At 44.8% G+C, this 17,820-nt stretch overlaps 1 protein-coding gene across 1 annotated transcript in view; it reads left to right on the top strand.

The window, feature by feature from the left end:
- Positions 1-17,820, top strand: part of T265_13569 (hypothetical protein) — a gene marked incomplete at both ends in the record, with an annotated part of 117,723 nt that overhangs the window by 86,216 nt on the left and 13,687 nt on the right. The window contains 2 exons of the mRNA XM_009169528.1: positions 12,341-12,468; positions 13,688-13,833. Of these exons, the coding sequence (XP_009167792.1) occupies positions 12,341-12,468; positions 13,688-13,833 (274 nt within the window). The remainder of the gene's footprint in view (positions 1-12,340; positions 12,469-13,687; positions 13,834-17,820) is intronic.

Genomic DNA, 17,820 nt, shown 5'->3' with positions numbered 1-17,820 from the left:
TCTTCTTTGTTTCGCCCCCTGGGTCCCCAACGGGGGGGGGGGGGGGCGTCAATGCACTGGATGTTCTCAGTTGTTCCGAATAGTCAGACGGCATGGGACCCGAACAGTTGGTCACCAGCTTCACACCACCGTAGTTACAAGCGAGTAGAATTGCAATCTCAAACCAAACCAACTTTTTCAAGGTGATATGAATCGCAAGAGGCCACTGGATGTGGGGACACAACGAAGTCCCTGAGGTTCGATAGCATATGATGTGTAGTGCACTTGCTATTTCTAGGATGCTTTGACAATATATTTTTTGAAGTGAGTATTGTGGGATGATTGCACAAGAGTACCAATGTGCCTTTAACTACCGCGGGACGTTCCTTCGAGTCTACAACCCAAGTAATTGCGCCACGCGTCCAACATTCGAGCAAATTAACTGCTCTTGAAATCAACAATTGATTTTCTTTTCCGAGATCCACACTTATCTGATTGGGCTCAAACAGAGTGAAGGCGGTATTGAGCTGCTCCATACTACTTATTTTTTAAACATACCGTTGCTTGGAACGCTGTAAATCGCTGTAGTTCTGCTCTTAATAAGACATATCACTCATTCACGTGTTCATCATTTTTGTCACCTTTGTATCATCGGTCCACTACAGTTTGGAACTAACCCACCGCGAACATCGACTGTAATTGCCGTTGAACAAGAGTTCTCCACCAGCAGTCTTAGTGTACGAAGCCGGTTTATGTAAGCCGTTAAATATTTAGATCGATTTATTCGCTCCCAGCCGACCATCGAAGCGAAAACAAACAAACTCGGTTATCTGGCGACGAATTTGGGCAGTTATAGTTAGCAAGGATTGGGTTGCTTTTCAGGAAGCTAGAACCGTGAATGATTCAGCTTTTGTGGATATGTCGCAGCGTTTCAGATAAACGGTGTTTTTTTACGGACATTTGAAAGCCACATTCTGGCTGGAATGGCATGTCAAACAGGACGTAGAAATCCTAAGAACGGATACCTGTTTCCTGACCAGACTTACAAATGTTTGTAGGAGTGTTGTCTGCCCCTCTTAAGCGCAAGACAAGTAACAATATTTGACCACCGGGTGTCGTTTTTTCGATAGTCACTTGCCTAATTTTGCGGACACAATGAGCTTTCCTGGGGTTTTGACAGACGGTCTCGTATAAACAGAAGACGCGTAAAGTACGATACGTCTCAGAATGTTTGTTGGGATCAGGTTTGCACTGATTGTTCAAGGAGCGCATCGATTCATGAAAACTGACATGCTTGTCTATAGACGTACTAGACTACTCATTAGGTTGCTGAAGTCTCTTCGACAGCCCACGACCGGTTTTGCTCACCTTGGTAGGCACAGTCCCCGAGAGATTCAGCCGAGCACCAAGTGAGTTTCCTGCAAAACAAAATAGGTCTGAAAATGAGTGTATTTCGTTAGCATGTTTTTCATTTCAGTGAATCATCATCATCAGCTGTGATAACCGTGTACTCGTCGTACAGTGGTTGTAACTGCTGCAGTTTCGTTCACCGATGATTTGCTGATAAATCGGTGCATAAATCCAGTATTGTCAGTGGGCTGTCAAGTGGGGGGATTGGGAAGGAAGCTGTGCATTGAAGTCAATAGCTTGGATGCATGAGCGCCATGGGGTGCGCGACTGGGTCATGTCTGACAACCTCTCTAACCATTGATATGGTCCTTCTCGGGTCTCCATCCAGGAAGCCTGCAGTGACCAGTGCAGCTGAGTTTGCTGATAATGGCTTTTATCCCTCGCTGCCAAGTCGTTGTTTGACTGCCTTTGGCCCTCTTCCACCCTTCACGTGGTTGTGCAAAGGAGCCCTTCAAGGAATTCGGTCAACTGGCATACGCAACCCGTGGCCAAGGCAGCGCAACCGATGCAGTGTGATCACTTCATCTACCGAGAGTCAATGTCCGAGCCGCAAGTTTAGCTTGCAGTATGTATGCTGCAACTCTGACTTTTAAGGCGTAAACAGCTAGTATTTGGCTCCTGATGGCGGTGGTTAGGGTATGAGAAGCTGTAAAGCAAGGAAATGAGGGGGAATATCTTGCGAAGGCCTCCGAAAGCCTTTAGGTGGGGAAGCCGTTACGGCATATTTTAGCGTAGCTGAGATTCAAAGTATTTGTGCCTAAATAAAGATGAGACCTAATGTTTTGGTATTTGGGGGGCCACAAGAAGTGGTCCAAGTTACGGCAATTAATCTCATTTGTGCACGAAATCGGTTTTGAAGGGAGACTCAGGTAAATCCAGATGAATCTCTAGTTCATAAGAGTTAAGGAGTTTTCACCAACATTATAAGTAGTATGTTGCAACTGGTACAAAATTAGCATTGTTAACATCTCATCCAATGCAACTGAGAAGTTAGATTGTCAGTCGAGGTTGAATGGAGAGTTTTTCGTTGACTTTTATGAACAGTGAATTTTTCAGGAAACTCATTTAAATTGGTCTCTTCAAACAGCGACCCCCAAGATGCAGAAATCCAATTGGCACTCTCTCGGAGGAATAATCCAACGTACCTGACTGATTTCCGGTAGACAGTGGTGGTGATTTACTTGACATCAGCAGTGGCTGTAGTCACCTATAGGTATGAACTTAACAACTTGACAGTGAAGTAACCTAAACAGACTCTCGATTGCGTAATAGCAGTTTTGATATTCTTTCAAACATAGTTGCTTTTTCAGCGTGTTGACCAAGGCAGAGCAAAAGGCTGAATGCGGAACGGCATCATATTACTGGTTCCGGTTTTGCCAACAGATGGACTCAGCAACAGCAGTTTTTACTGCTTATGCGCGACGTAGCTGTTGGAACAGTGAGCGACCTTTGATAGCGGCGTGCCCTAACGCTGATTAGGACACCGCTGCTACGTTTCGGCAGCCAGAGGAGATGAATATGGTGTAGCACCTGCGTCTGACTCAACTCTTGATTTTAATGCCACGTTGTTTCGTTGGTTTAGATTTTGCTAACATGCGTTTTGCGCCAGAAGAGGTCAACTGACTGATGGTGGCACAGTTTCCGAGAGAAAAAAAAACAAAGAACTAGGTATCTCAAACGTCTTACGAGTCATCATGGCCACTGACCAACCTGCCCCATCGGTATCTCAAACGTCTTACGAGTCATCATGACCAACCTGCCCCATTCATCAGGACCGATCAGCTCCTGACGTTTAAGTAAAAACATTCCACGAGTACTCCTTTGAAGAGGATTTTTTTTCGCCCAAAACGGAGAACCTAATATCCTAGCTTGATTTTGGGAATTCACCAGTTCCTTCTGTTACCACGCACGGGTGAGAATGGCAATTCGGAAGTAAAGCTTTCGGATTTTGTTTGCGTACATTCACCACAAACAACCAAATCACTTTCACTCGGTTTTTTATCAACTTACATCAAAGTCCCGCATTGTAGGGTAACCTTGTGGGATAAAATGTTCTCCGGGTGAAGCAGCCAGCTGGACGCACGAACTTCAACAGTGACTTGATGACAGTACCTTTGCTTGGCATCTGTTCAGATCCTCACCAGCACAGTTCCAAGCTGGACCCAGACCGCCCTCTGGCCGTTTGTGAAGGCTACAAACCGAAAAATCATTCGGTTTTCACAAATCTGCACACAACCGACAAAATCTTATTCGGAAAACCATCGCATAAACTACTGTCACGGAAGTGTTATCGTACTGGTTTTAGGGAAATACAGATGTATATCGTCAAACTGAGCATACCGTACGATGCAAGGGTGGAGAAACGACTCCCATGGCTTTCAATGGTGGAGGCTTACAAATCAAGCGTACTGGATAGCGCTGCTGTGTATCCACTTGCTCAGCTTGTCAACATCAACCTCGGTTTTTAAATTCTAAACACATCTTTCTGTTCCCGGGAGTTAACAGGCCCCAGGCTATCTTGAAGGTAACCTTAAATGCTCACAACGTTTAGCTAATAGACTCCACCGTGTGAACGCAGTCTATGAACAAAATAGTCCCTTGGTTTGTTCCACTACTATCAGGAGCTCGCCTCCCCCATACTCGAGATATCGCAGTACATTGTATAAACGTAATACACCGCTCATAAGGTTGCTGAAAACTCTTGGACAGTCCGTCTCGGCATACATGGGCTCATCAGGTAGGCGTTTCTCTCAATCATGGTTCCAATTGAACTCAAATTGGACAGAATTCGACGGTTTTAATTTGAAGGCTTGCTTTTATGGTTGGTGTTGAGTACACCTCTTGAATGTCACACCTTTTGCATGCTCACACTCAAAACTCACAATTTCGCCCTTTAAATACTCTGAGTGGCTTCAAATGACTCCTATTCTCGCCTGCTCCGCCTGAATTTACCTGAAGGGTCACAAGTGATCCTGTGATTCAGGCACCACTGCACTCGACAATTACTGTTCACTCAGGCGAATTGTTGAGCGTCGCTCACTGCGCCAGAAAGATGGAAAGTGATAAATAAGTGGCTAAAAGGACTTTCTAGTTTTACCTATGTGGATATGGCCAAGGGATTTACAAACGCAAATTCCGTCACGTTTGGGCGTAAACTGTTAACACGTGTTCTGTCGACTTTCCCACACGGACGATTGATAAATGGTTTTATGCGTGGCCACCTCACGTATACAGTTTGTCAACGGGTACTAGACCATATATAAGACCCCTATTTAGGTAATGTGAAGCGCAAATGACTCCGGATAAGAGAACTTCTGCAAACTTGTTGTTACTTACCACTGAGGGGTCTAAAGCAACATTCTCAAACTGATCGATCGCACTGCGGACGATATGTCTTCCTGCAAGGTCAAGACAAACCAACCGTTTGCCAAATTATCCGAATGCCATTTGAATCTCACTCTATATGCCAACCCTTTCCACTGAGGAAACACCAGTGCAGGTCGTCCTTGTGTCCTGATGGGAGTGTGCTATTGATTGAATTGAAGAATACCTGAAAATTATTCGACAGCCCACGACCTGTTTTGCCCTTCTTTGAACTCATCACACAGACGTATTCCCCGCCAACCTTATGTTCCCCTTGAACCCAAACTGCACGAAATTAGCGAAATACACCTATTTACAAACAAATTGGGTTATTCTGAAGACTCACCTGGAACCCAGAGGAATATCTCGTTTGTGATGTTTCCAAATGAGTGTATTTCACTAATTTCGTGCAATTTGGTTTCAAGTAGAACATAAGGCTGACGGAACCTAGGGGACTGCGTCCAAGGGGGGCGAAAACGGTCGTGGGCTGTCAAAGAATTTTCAGTAACCTTATGAGTAGTACATCACAAAGATATACAATGTATCGTGATATCTCGAATATCGTAGCGACTGAAACATGAGGCGGCCCGGTGCAGCACATTCAGTTGGCTGCAAACATCACAATCCAGAGATCCAGCTGGGTTCCAGGTGAGTCTCTCGCAAATTCAAATTTGTTTACAAATGCGTGTATTTCGCTGTAGTGTATTACTGATAGCGTCCCTAATTTGACTTGTCCCGCATGAGGATTGCCACATTGACTTACTTCGGACAACATCCAGACCGCTATCATATCTGGCTACATAAGTTCTCACACACTTAATTAAAGGATTTTGAATCAGGATGACTCAGTGAACTCAATGTTATCTGCTCTGTAGCATCCGAAGTCAACTCCATCAATCGCAAGTGATGAGCTCCCAAATCGCCACAAATCAAAGCATCACGTGAGTATCCGTCTGTGTGCAATTACCTCTGAATGACTTTTCAGAAATCTGTTTAAATATATCTGTAAAAAGAGAGGTTCAGTAGCACTTTGCAAATGAGATGTCCCCGACCGGTCGAGAGTCCTTAACCGGGCCCTAAACTGCAGACCCTAGCTGTAAACTCTCTTCAAAAGTCGCAGGAGACCGAGTGTGACAATATACCAGTTACATGTTGTACTTTCTTGAACCATTATTTCCATACATTTCTGTCCTTTTCTTGTTATTTTCTGTTGTGCGAAGCGAGGTTTGCGGTCGATACATAGATCGTTGGGACTGCCTTCTTTTTAGAAACTGTTCTAGCACTCTGCTTATCAGAGCTCGCGTTGTCGGGCCATACCTGCTATCGAGAGCAGTATATGCAGACCCTGTCACCCATCCGGCCAGACAGTTTTTTTTATCGCCACGTGACTTTCATATTGATTTTCGGCCCGAGTGAACCGAATGCTATTTGGGTACACTTTCCAAATATATAGTAGGATATAAACATTTTTACTGCTACTCACGTCATTCACCATACTTCCAAAATCGCAAATCAGATCGAAAGTCCACGGTGTTCACAAGAAACTCGCTGTTCGTATTGATGGTCTACCGGTCTGAACTCTGTGGAATACGTCTTGCCATGGGTACATCAAAGTTACGGAACTTTATTGATATTTTTTACGGGATGTTTTTGCGCTCCGATAGACCAGGAAGACTGCCGGAACGATTGAGCTGGTAGTGATATTCAGCCTCGTAAATGAGTATACATAATGTTTCCCTCTTTCCTAGCCTTCCCCAGAATGAAGGATTGTTCACGCTGGTCACTGAATACGGCCTAGTTCCGTGGATGGGTTAAAGTATCAAAAAGTACCCAGAACTACACAGGATTTGTAATTTAGAATGATTTAACCTGAAACCACAGAACAGTAAAACAAAGGTCAACAACTTCATACTGCTTTGCTCGGACTACTATACTCTGTGTTCTTGCGAGGCAATGTCAGCCCCATTGAGATGGTTACAATGCGGAACATCACTAAAGCATTATTATAACTGCCTTTTTACTAATCTCATACACCCACGAATGCCGATTAGGAACCCTCAGTTTCTTACCCAAATCACTGGACAACAAATATTGTGTGTTGAAGCACGTTTCAATGACGTAAACAAATTATCTGTTGTCTCTCTATCATGCACACACACACACACACACTCACTGGTCCCTCCATCTGTCCACTCAAACTGTCGTTCTTTTGTCTCCCCTCTGCCTTCTTGTTTTTGTGTCCCTCACGCTTCTATCTACCTGTATCTTTGTGTGTCTCGTGTCTCGGTTCCCCTCGGTCCCTCGCCTCGGGCCTGATTGTGACCATCACGTCACTTCCAGTAACGTTGTGTCTGCTGCCGATACCGCAACTCTCCACGCTGCATGCCCCCCCGACATTCCGACCTCCACCAATTCCGCTTCACACGTGCGTGATCCAAATCACCAAAGAGACACAACCTGCACTTTTTTTGCACACATTCCAAGCGTCATGGGTTTGTGACCTGTTTTTGTTCTTTCTCTCCGACTGTTGCAGTTGGAATTTGACATTTTCCATAACCATTCATTACTATTCGAGAGGGGTTCAGTTTCATGATAGATTTACCCGTGCGCGTATGTCATCCGAATGCCACATTCATTCATGCCCCCCCCCCCCGGACGTAATTTCGAACGACCGCTAATGCATGCACAATCATTTGGCGTAACCAAATGCGATACAACTGCTTTTGCCTGTGGTGCTCTTCAATTTTGAGTTCCCAAAACAACAGAACATACCACGGAGATTCACCATGTTGTGTTAAGGTTGGTGATCTACTTTTCAGTTGAAATCACCTATTTCTTGTTGGTAAACAACCTACAGTTGCTGTTACGAAGAATACCCAAGTAGTTTTGTGTACAGTGACCTTCACGCCTCTGCTTGTTGGAAGCATCAAAGACGCACACCTCATGCATCCTGCGCAGTGTCTCCACATTCCAGGCACAACTCGCTGAGCAAATTTGTGACTCATTAGCCCACGCGTGAAGTCCAGCGCATCTCTGCACAGATGTGCGTTACAGACCGTATGGCTTGCCAAATGCAGAATTCCAAGGTTAAAGCCCTTAACTGCTCCCAATGGAAGGAACAGCGCGGATTGGCACAACCGAGTTTGGAAACCCTCGATCTTTCGGCTAGTGACTGAGAGAAAGATTCAATTGGGTCTCTCGTGAAAACCAAACTGAGTTGCAAATGAGTTTGTTTCTCGAAAGCAGTCCAATTTGGGTTCAAGTAGAACATAAGGTTGAGGGAAACTCGGGGACTGCGCCTACCTGGTTAACCCCAAGAAGGACAGAACCGGTCGTGGGCTGTCGAAGAGTTTTCAGCAACCTTGTGAGTAGTTTCCTTTATAAACACCAAACCGTTTGGCCACGAGTCGTTGCTGTGTGGTGCTCTTACTTAGACGGGACACAGAGACCGCATCACGTTCTCACCTGTGGACAGACTGGCCCAACGACTGAAGATGGAAGCTTCATCCTGTGAAACTGTTCTTCCGTTGAACGGGTTTGAAACTCTTTGAGTCTGGTGCGATGCGCTCGGCTGCTCGGCTTTTCAGCATAGAACGTCCCATTGACAGGACAGTAGACAAAGAGTGAAACTTCACCTTCGAATCTAATGAATGTTCAACAATTCACTGGGTTTAACACCCATTTTCTTTCACGGATAAATCGCAGGTTTTTATGTAGTATTCAAAATGTCCGGCCCCGTAAGGCCGCATTGACGTCTCATTTTACTTCAGTTATATTAACAGTATAATCAGAATTACTAGGAGCTTAAAAACATCGTATACGAGAGATTGAACTGGGTTCCAGGAGGTCTACCGGAAATAATCAGAATTACTAGGAGCTTAAAAACATCGTAAACGAGAGATTGAACTGGGTTCCAGGTAGTTCTCCCGCAAAACCAGATTGGTATGCAAATGAGTGTCACATTGATGTGCGAATTTTCCTACAATATTATCTTATGACAGTGACCTTCTGAATGGAAGCTGAGCTTCCGGAGAATGCACATTTTTCCCGAAAATCAACCCTTTCGGAAATCTCATTATCTTCTTTTGGAATGATAACTCACACGTCCTGGGCCTACACAGCCTTTACAGGGTGTGAATACGTACTTCACAGAGCAATATCGATAGTGTCTTGATACAGGTATCCATTTGATTAATTTGGAAATTGGCAGAAATCCCCCATAAATAAACAAAAAACGGGCTTAATGCTAGATAAAATTGCAAGTTTAAACACTGCATAGGGCAACCTGTCTACAAGGACACTTTATTTAGGCAGTTGATTATACCCATCAGATGTACGTGGCTCATCCGGTGAGGCGATACCATGCGAGCCTCGTTCACTATCAGACCCAACATATAAGTTGCTCTAAGCGCACGATGAACTGGAGCAGCTGTTAGCGAAATACACTCATTCGCAAACAAATTTGAATTTGCAAGAGACTTACCTGGAACCCAGATGAATCTTTCGTTTGTGATGTATCCAGGCAACTGAATGTGCTGCACCAGGCCGCGTCACGTTTCAGTTGCTATGATATTCAAGATAACAAGATACATGTATATTCGCGTTACATTACTCACAAGGTTGATGAAAATTCTTCGACAGTCCACGACCGGTTTTGCCCATCTTGGGGCTCATCAGGTAGGCGCAGTCTATTAATATTCGTCAACCTTAGTTCTACTTGGAACCAGATTACAATAAATCAGCTAGATACACTCACTTTCAAACTAATTTGGTTTTGCGGGAGACTCACCTGGAACCCAGCTGAGTCCCTCGGTTTTGATGTTTCCAGGCAACTGAATGTACTGCACCAGGCCGCCTCATGTTTCAGTCGCTACGATATTCGAGATATCGCGATACATGTGTATATTTACAACGCACTGAAAACTCCTCGATGATAAGCCCAAGATGGGCGAAACCGGTCGTGCGCTGTCGGGAGTTTTCAGCAAATTTATGCGTAGAACAGCTGTTGTTGATCTGGAACGTGAGCATTGTTGTTGGACCTGAAATGGGTCGATGACCGTTTTACGTTCGCGTGTACAACTGTCATGCCAATTAAAACCTGCGGTAACCTGTTACAACCAAATATCAAAGCGACGATACTGTGTCAGTATCCGTCAGCGTTCCTGCAAACTCCTTCCGGGTTCTTGTGTTTAATAAGCTACTTGTATTTCTAAGAGACTCACACAAAATTTTTTACTTGGTTTGATCCTAGTTGCTGCCCCCATGACTCTTCGACTGTTTCGACCAAGTCTGACGTTTCGACATTCTCACTCCGTTTTTTCCCAGTCGAATAGTAAATAATTTCGTATTTTTCTGAAACCAAATTTATGCTCAGGCCATCTACAGAACGTATGAAAATGCCCGCGTATTTTGGCTGTCTAGGCATTTTATTCCAGGTACTCCTTGAATCTGTCGTCCGTTTCTTATCAATACACGAATCGCTTTCGAAAAAAATCCACACTTTTTTCTTTACAACCAGGTCAATCATCTTGTCGAAAGAGCATTACCACTAGTGTGCGATCGACTTTCGCTGTTTTTGCATGTCCCATTAGGAAGAAACTCAAGTACTGCGAGGTTTCTGATATGCGGTCTCACACAAGCGGTTTGACGAATAAAAATTTCCTCTGTATCGGCTTTTGATGTAATCATTCCTGTAACCAGACCGCCGTCGGCAACTTGTTAGATAAAATTACGTGGACTATATCGTTTAGAAACAACCGGCTTTTTAAAGGAACAGACTCATTGTCCAGTCTTGTACGTCTCAGTTCAAAACTCCCGTGTGTGTCTATAAAAATCACTCTTACGGATGGTGTATGCACATAGGTAGAACCCATCTAAACAAACCTCAGCGAGCCACCTGGTATGCAAAAACCTTGGTGTTCCCTAATGATCCACCTTCAAACCTGGTCATTAGAGTATCTTCACATATCACCCCCTCCCCAAGGCTTATTTATATCACCTTATCCCTACGATTCAACACGCGTCATTCGAACCCCGCCACACATCGGCCATTGTACCGTTCACGGGAGTGTTTACGATAAAACGAAAGCAGGTGGACTCGTTCTGGCATGAGGAAGAAATTTTGTTCACTTTACCCCAACCAATTAAGGACTCGTTTTTCTTGCTTTCAACAAAGTCAGCTGAGTTGAATCTTACAAAGACAAGCGTTAGAAACTTGTCTGTTTCTGTTGCACTGCGCGAAATCTCAGTGGTCTGGGGACCATCTTCCGGCAGGCCGATGGTCCTAACGACCTAACAAGTCGAGACGACGAAGGCAGTCTTTGTTTATGCTGAATGGCATCCAAATTACCCACAGCTACGAGTAAGAGGTCACGGTTTCAAGTAGAGAATGCAGGCGAAACCGAATATCAGAAAGACGGATCGACGATAAAATCGATCGCAGGATCAAGCAGGTAAAATGAGAGAGTTTAGGCTCAAATCAGGACACGAGCAAAGAGTCCAATCATAATCGAAGGTCACCTCGTATCTGGTGAAAAGTAATGGTAATCAAACGATTGCAGTAACAGTACCAAGCTCAGTGAAAAGTTCGGGTCAACGAAATTCTCTTGTGTAGCCACCAGATTCATATTTCGGAAATCATTATGGTGGGATGGAACAGTTGCACTAAAAATACAAAATGGAGCATCACTGTATCGGAAATTTGGATGCCCTCGGATCAAGTCTAGCCGAGCATGTTGCCCGCATTCATTGTACTCCCAAATGATTTAAATAGCGACCTTGACAGATGGTTAAATCAAACAACGGGTTTAATAAGAGCTTGTACCCCTGTTATATCTGCTGATTCGCCAATCTGAGGTATCTGCTGCTGACCCGCTCCAGTGCCTGGTGCCGGAGAAAAAACACTCATAGAAAGGAGCACAACAGCTACATTTCGAACAAGCGAGTGCGAGAGCGTGAGTGCGTGCGAGTGCGAATGTACAACGTTCTCAAGCTATTTATTCGAGGGACACCGTCTGAACTTGGTCCAATGCTGACGCACACGGTCTGGCTTTGGTACGAGGCTGCGACGTGCTGCATATTGCGGGGGCGTTGTCCAACCTTGATCAACGCTGACTCGCGCTGTCTGGGTTTGATACAAGGCTGTGACGCGCTGCGTGTTGAGGGGGTGTTTTCTGTCCAGCGAAGCTGGGAATCTCGGTAGTTTTCGGGCATTCAGTGGTTGCTTTCAGGAGGCTTACCTTCCTGATAACCCCACAAGTAAAAGTGCGTCCGAAAGCATTCCGGCAATGTCATCTTACAACCTCATCAATTGAAGTGTATGTTGGACGTGCAGGTGCTGCATAAGCTATGGATCCAACTAGCCTACTTTTAGCTCCCTGACTGGTTTCATTCACCGAACTAAACCTCTGTGCTTGGTTTTAACACCTTCCCGTCGGTCTGCATCGGTCCGCTTTATACATTCTCATCAAGCACTTAGTTTGCATCTCTCCGTGTTTTCATCCACATCTGTTCATCTCGATCCTTTGAACAAGGATTAGGGACACTGTTATTCTCCATTTCCCTTGTCTATTTTTCGCTTTGCTCGTAGCACACTCACCGACAGTGTAGGAAACCTTCCCACTCTGCTCGTTCCAGCAGACGCAAAGAGCGTAAGCCAGTCTATCCGAGTCCTGGAAACGCATACGCCGCAACCCTACCAAAGTATAAAGTCAGCGAGTGAGTGTATTCTTTGTTTTACTGCTATTAGTAGTATAATATAATTGTGCTCATTGGAGTTTGATACAGTGATCCAGTCTCTGGTGTGAAATTATGCTTTTGGCAGAAATAGGTGTACGGAAAGGGCTATTTGTTGATGAGTGACTAGCTGTGCTGCAGTACTGTACAATTCAGAGTAAGTACATCTTTCTTTAAATTCGGGCGATGCAACACGGGAGCTAACTGTCTGTCCTGGATTTCTTCTGAACTCTGTTTTGATGAATCGCCAGTACACTTCTCCTCTTTCGATCGTTGGAGATGACTGTACCCATTTTGAAAGTAGCTTATACAATTTCTTGTTGCCAGGACACATTCGAAAGAAGAAGCATACAACACGACTACATCTATCGGAAATTCGAGAGTGCAAACAGTCTTCCTTCGTAGTTTTTGGGATCACGACTATTTTACTGAACCATGCACCTTTATTCAAACGATGATTTTTCGATCTTGCGCCCGCAGGGTGACCTTTACAGTACAGTGGGAATCTATAGTGCAGACAAATGCAGCATCTGATCGGCTTCTTACTGTAAAAAATAAGTCTAGAGATGAAGATTCTTACATACTGTTCTACATTCATACACCTTCACGATGGTTGTTGTGTCTTCTGAACGGTTAGGGCACTCTGTATGGTCCCTTGGCTTCCTGCTCCGCCCAGTATGGTATATCAAAAGGCACGGTAGCTCTACACAGCCATATATGATGACAAAGAAAAATTATTGCAACTGTATTCATAGGGTAATCACAGAGTGTTCCACAAGGTCGTGCTAGGATCTCCGTGAGGGGACAAGAAGCGCCGAGTCAAAGATGCTCGATTGGGATTGGCTGGCATTCTGACCAATCAGGGCATGCCATCGTTTAGTCCGTGTCCTGCACGTGACACATCCGTCTAAATGATGTGATGTTGGGTCATCAGGGACGGCTGGCCTCCGGACAGTGGTCTTACAGCTAAGACTGGGCAATGGCCTTAGGCATGAGGGAAGCACGTTAATAATTTGGTGATCAAGTAGGGGATATAGTTAGACCACACTTTATTTTGTTTCACCATCGTAGGTGATTACCACTTGTATTATTGTTATTGCTAATCACCACGACTATCCATTACCGTTTATCTTCAAATCTGAATTGTTAACGGTTAGCCCTTGGTCGAATTGACCTTTGTATATTCTGCGCTCGCTCACAGTGTCCCCACTGAGGACTCGACTGGCTTCCGCGCTGCAGCATCGGACTCCTCACCTCCAACTCTACGCCACCACCCATGCACCGATAATCAGGTTGTGCCCCCTTTTCCTGCCAGTAGTCCACTCATCCCAACTGCAAAAGTTCGAGGTAAGTCATCTCTCCAGAGTGATTTTGTTAAACGTTCCTAGCATCAACTGACAGAAGTAGTCAGTTCACATGCTGTGTAGCTCAATTGGATGCAATTTGATGCACTGAAATTACACGAAAAGGGGTGAATAACACAAAAGGGACAACACGGTGTTTCGGGCAATCTCTAACGGCTGGAAGGTTTTGGCACACACAAAAAACAGCGAGAACAAATGGAAAAGCCTTTGGGGAACAGGAATAATTGGTTATCTTATCGGAACCAGCCGTTTCTACCACGTGTTGTGCGCGGTTGTTACGGCTGACCGACAACCTTAATCATTTCATGTGCAGAGCGTTGGACTGACTAGTCGAGACGTGATTTTTTTACCGTCGCACATACATCCAACCGTTCTCAAACGATGTATGAGTGTTTGAATTCGTCTGTCTTACTCAGGCAATCTCTCTTGGTTAAATGGTTTGATGTTGCACTGTCGTTACTCGTCTCCTTCTGCGCAGACAGTCCATGTTCTGGACAGCCTGGATTTTACGCCAAAATTTGACGATATTTTGAAATTCTTTTTCATACATTCGCCTGAACAATGCTGCATGTACTGCATGTACTGAGTAGACAAAATTGCGAGATTATACCTGGTGTATACTTGGTGACTATGAATCGACCCGATCGATCAGGCCACTGTACATGTATTTTAATTTGCGAATATGATCAAGTGACTGGGACGAATGACCTGTTGATCGGAGTGATGTGATACCACAAAACGTTGGTGTAAATTTTGCGGGTCAGAAGTTTGGGACGGTCAGATATAGGTGCTTGATGATAGTCTGTTTTGTTCTGTCACTACTAAGGTGTTATCCGTGGCATAAACACGCGAAATCAACGGTCTTCCGTCATGATGATCAGAAAATCGAAAGCTTCAGGTTGACGGAAACTTGGGGACTGATAAGCCCCAAGAAAGGCGAAACCGGTCGTGGGCTACCGAAGAGTTTTCAGCAACCTTGTGAGTAGTTTCCGTTACAAAGCTCCATGAACACGTTGTGACAGCCGTCTGGTCTTAAGACCTAGCCGGTTTGTTCGTTATGCGCCGAAAACGTGAACATACCTATACGAATAAACCATTGAAGGCAGTTTTCCAAGTCCTTCAGAGCTGAGTGAGATGTCTATGTCATTCCTGTGTTCGTCATCTCTTCCTTTGGTTGTGAAGAAATAATGTGGTTTGTCCTGCGAAGCAAGCCACCACGCCTTTCGTCATTATGCGGCAGTTTTGCTTTGCCTAAGCTACTGCGTACTATGCTTGATTCTCCATTCTAAAGTCTCAGCGGAACGCAGTTTTCTCTCTCTCTCTCTCTCTCTCTCGATATTTCAAGCAGTGGGTGAGATGGTCCGTGCAAGTACGGTCCGTAAAAATGCCAAGATTTGCACTGTGTGGTTCTGTTTCCCGCCAACCCGCCCAGTATGGATAACGTCGTTTTTTCATCTTGATGCCACGCCACGAAAATAAGGATGACACTTTCCTGTTTCTCAACCGTGAATGTCAAACTTGGTGTGTACCGCGTATGACGTGTCCTTATCAGATAGTTGGATCGACAACCGTAAAAATTTCTTCTATGCATTTTATATGACAGTATAGTTTCGTTGCTGGAAAATTTAAGGGAGACGTTAGAACGTGGTCGGAAACACTACCGTATCTACATCTATGAAGTTCAGACGGTCCTTGTTCTGTCATGGCTTGGCTATTGCGGTTAGTTTCAACAAGAGTGGAAGAACTGGACTCGAAATCTGCTCCTATCAGGCCGACTACAAATTCTGAAAGTCATCTAAAAACAGTGAAGACAGTTTCCAAGCAGGCCCACGGAACTACCTGACTTTGAGTACTGACTAGGAGGTCGATCAGGTAACACAACCAGGACAGCTACTGGGTCACCGATTAGCACTGGTGACACATGTGCATACAACACAACCTGCTGATAAGGTGCCAACATTCTCCCCTCAGCAGAATCAACTGTGAGCCGTTAAGTTCGGTGGAACGGATTAGGTAAAAGGGATATTTTTAGACTTGGTTCAGAAACCCCGGAGAATCAGCCAACTCGAGTACTTTTAGGGTACCAAAGAAGTGAACAATTAATTGACTTCATACTGAGCAACATAAAGAGTTCCTTTCTGCATAACACTTCGCGTAGTCTTAACTAACGATGACGAATCCAAGTAGAACCGATGCTAGACGAACGTCTTTGTGAATGATACCCAAATGGCCACGCCAATTCACACTGCACGCTGCTGTCAACGCTAATGGTATCTGATTTTTTCGAATAAGTAACGGTTACTACGTTCTGAGGTGTACACCGCTCTGTAGCCATCGCTTCCGACCGTTCCTTCAAAGCTGACCATTCGACTCACAGAATTCCAGGTCAAACGGTCAGTGAATCTGAATGTCAATGTTCCGTTAGTTCATACTTCATAAAAGACTGAAACGCAGGTTTTACTGCGGTTGAAATATTCAGCTCCTGTTCACTGGCTTTTGACCAGAGCAGTCAGGAAAGTCACTTCGGAGACATGGGAGCTGCTGAGTCCCAAAGGTTGTTCGACAGTTACGACAAGGGATTGATAATATCGACCAAAAGCGAACACATCACCGGAAGCCAACTCTGCTTTCATCCAACTCGAGCTCGCACCCTTATCAAAAAGCGACATTGCGTCTTAGGTTTCTTTACGTTCTAGTATCTTGGCCACTGTGCACTGAAGTTTAAAGAAATGGGCCTAATACACTACTCATAAGTTTGCTGAAAACTCTTCGACAGCCCATCGTAAACGAGAGATTCGGCTGGGTTCCAGGTGAGTCTCTAGAAAAAATAAATTTGTTTGCAATTTGTGTTCAAATAGGTTGAAGGTAAATGGTGGACTGCGCGTACCTGATAAGCCTCAATAAGGGCGAAACCGGTCGTAGGCTGTCGAAGATTTTTCAGCAACCTTGTGAGTAGTGTGTTACCAGTATACAGTCTCGAATATTGTACCAACTAAAACACGAGGCGTTCTAGTGCAGCACATTCAGTTGCTTAAAGGCAACACAAACGATAGATTCAGCTGGGTCCCAGGTGAATTTCCTGCGAAACCATACTGGTTTGCAAGAGAAGTAGCTTGATTTTGACCGGTGCTTTTGAACACAAATTTTCGAACGAGAGATACTAGGGAATGAGCTGCTCAGCGAATCGATGATTCTATACGGCTGCACCAGCAAGGCTTTCTTAATCATGTATCAGGTGATTGGTTGATTCCCTGTTCCCCGTTTGTCGAAGAGATTATGGACATCGCTTGGCTTCGAGAAGAAGGATGAACAACGAGCCTTATCTATGACACTCCGTGTAGTCTGTGAGGTTGGGGTTCGAAAGGCTCACCATGTCAGGCATCCAGTCATGTCATCCTATCCGTTCTGGCGGTTTTGACCACAAACTTTGTTTTGTTTTTTTCATTTGTTCTCTGAATACTTCGTACAAGTGGAAGCGACGACACGATCCACCACACTGTTCACGACTGTCAAACTGAACCTTTAGAAGGCAAGATCAAAATCAAGTACTTTTTCGAAAACAGCAAGGTGACTGGCATATGAGACCAACTATCCAATCAAAAGTCTCGTCTTTTCATCATCATCATCATTGTCAGCTGTAATAACCGCGTACCCGTCGTACTGTGGTTGTAGCTGCCACAGTTTCGTTCACCGACGATTCGGGGAAATGGAGTAGGTAGCTGCGCATTGGAGGCGGGAGATGATAAATTAGTGCGTGAATACAGCACTGTAGGTGGACTGTTATGTGTGAGGATTGGGAAGGAAGCTGTGCATTGAAGTCAATAGCTTGGATGCATGAGCGCCATTGAGGGTGCGACTGGGCCATGTCTGACAATGTCTCCAGCCATTGGTGTGGACCGTCTCGGGGTCCCCATCCAGGCAATGACCAGCGCAGCTAAGTTTGATGGTAATGGCTTTCATGCTTCGTTGC

Source organism: Opisthorchis viverrini (genome assembly GCF_000715545.1).
Source record: "Opisthorchis viverrini unplaced genomic scaffold opera_v5_81, whole genome shotgun sequence".
NCBI lineage: Eukaryota > Metazoa > Platyhelminthes > Trematoda > Opisthorchiida > Opisthorchiidae > Opisthorchis > Opisthorchis viverrini.
The sequence above is the reverse complement of the archived record's forward strand: the minus strand, read 5'-3'. Positions and strand labels throughout refer to the sequence as shown.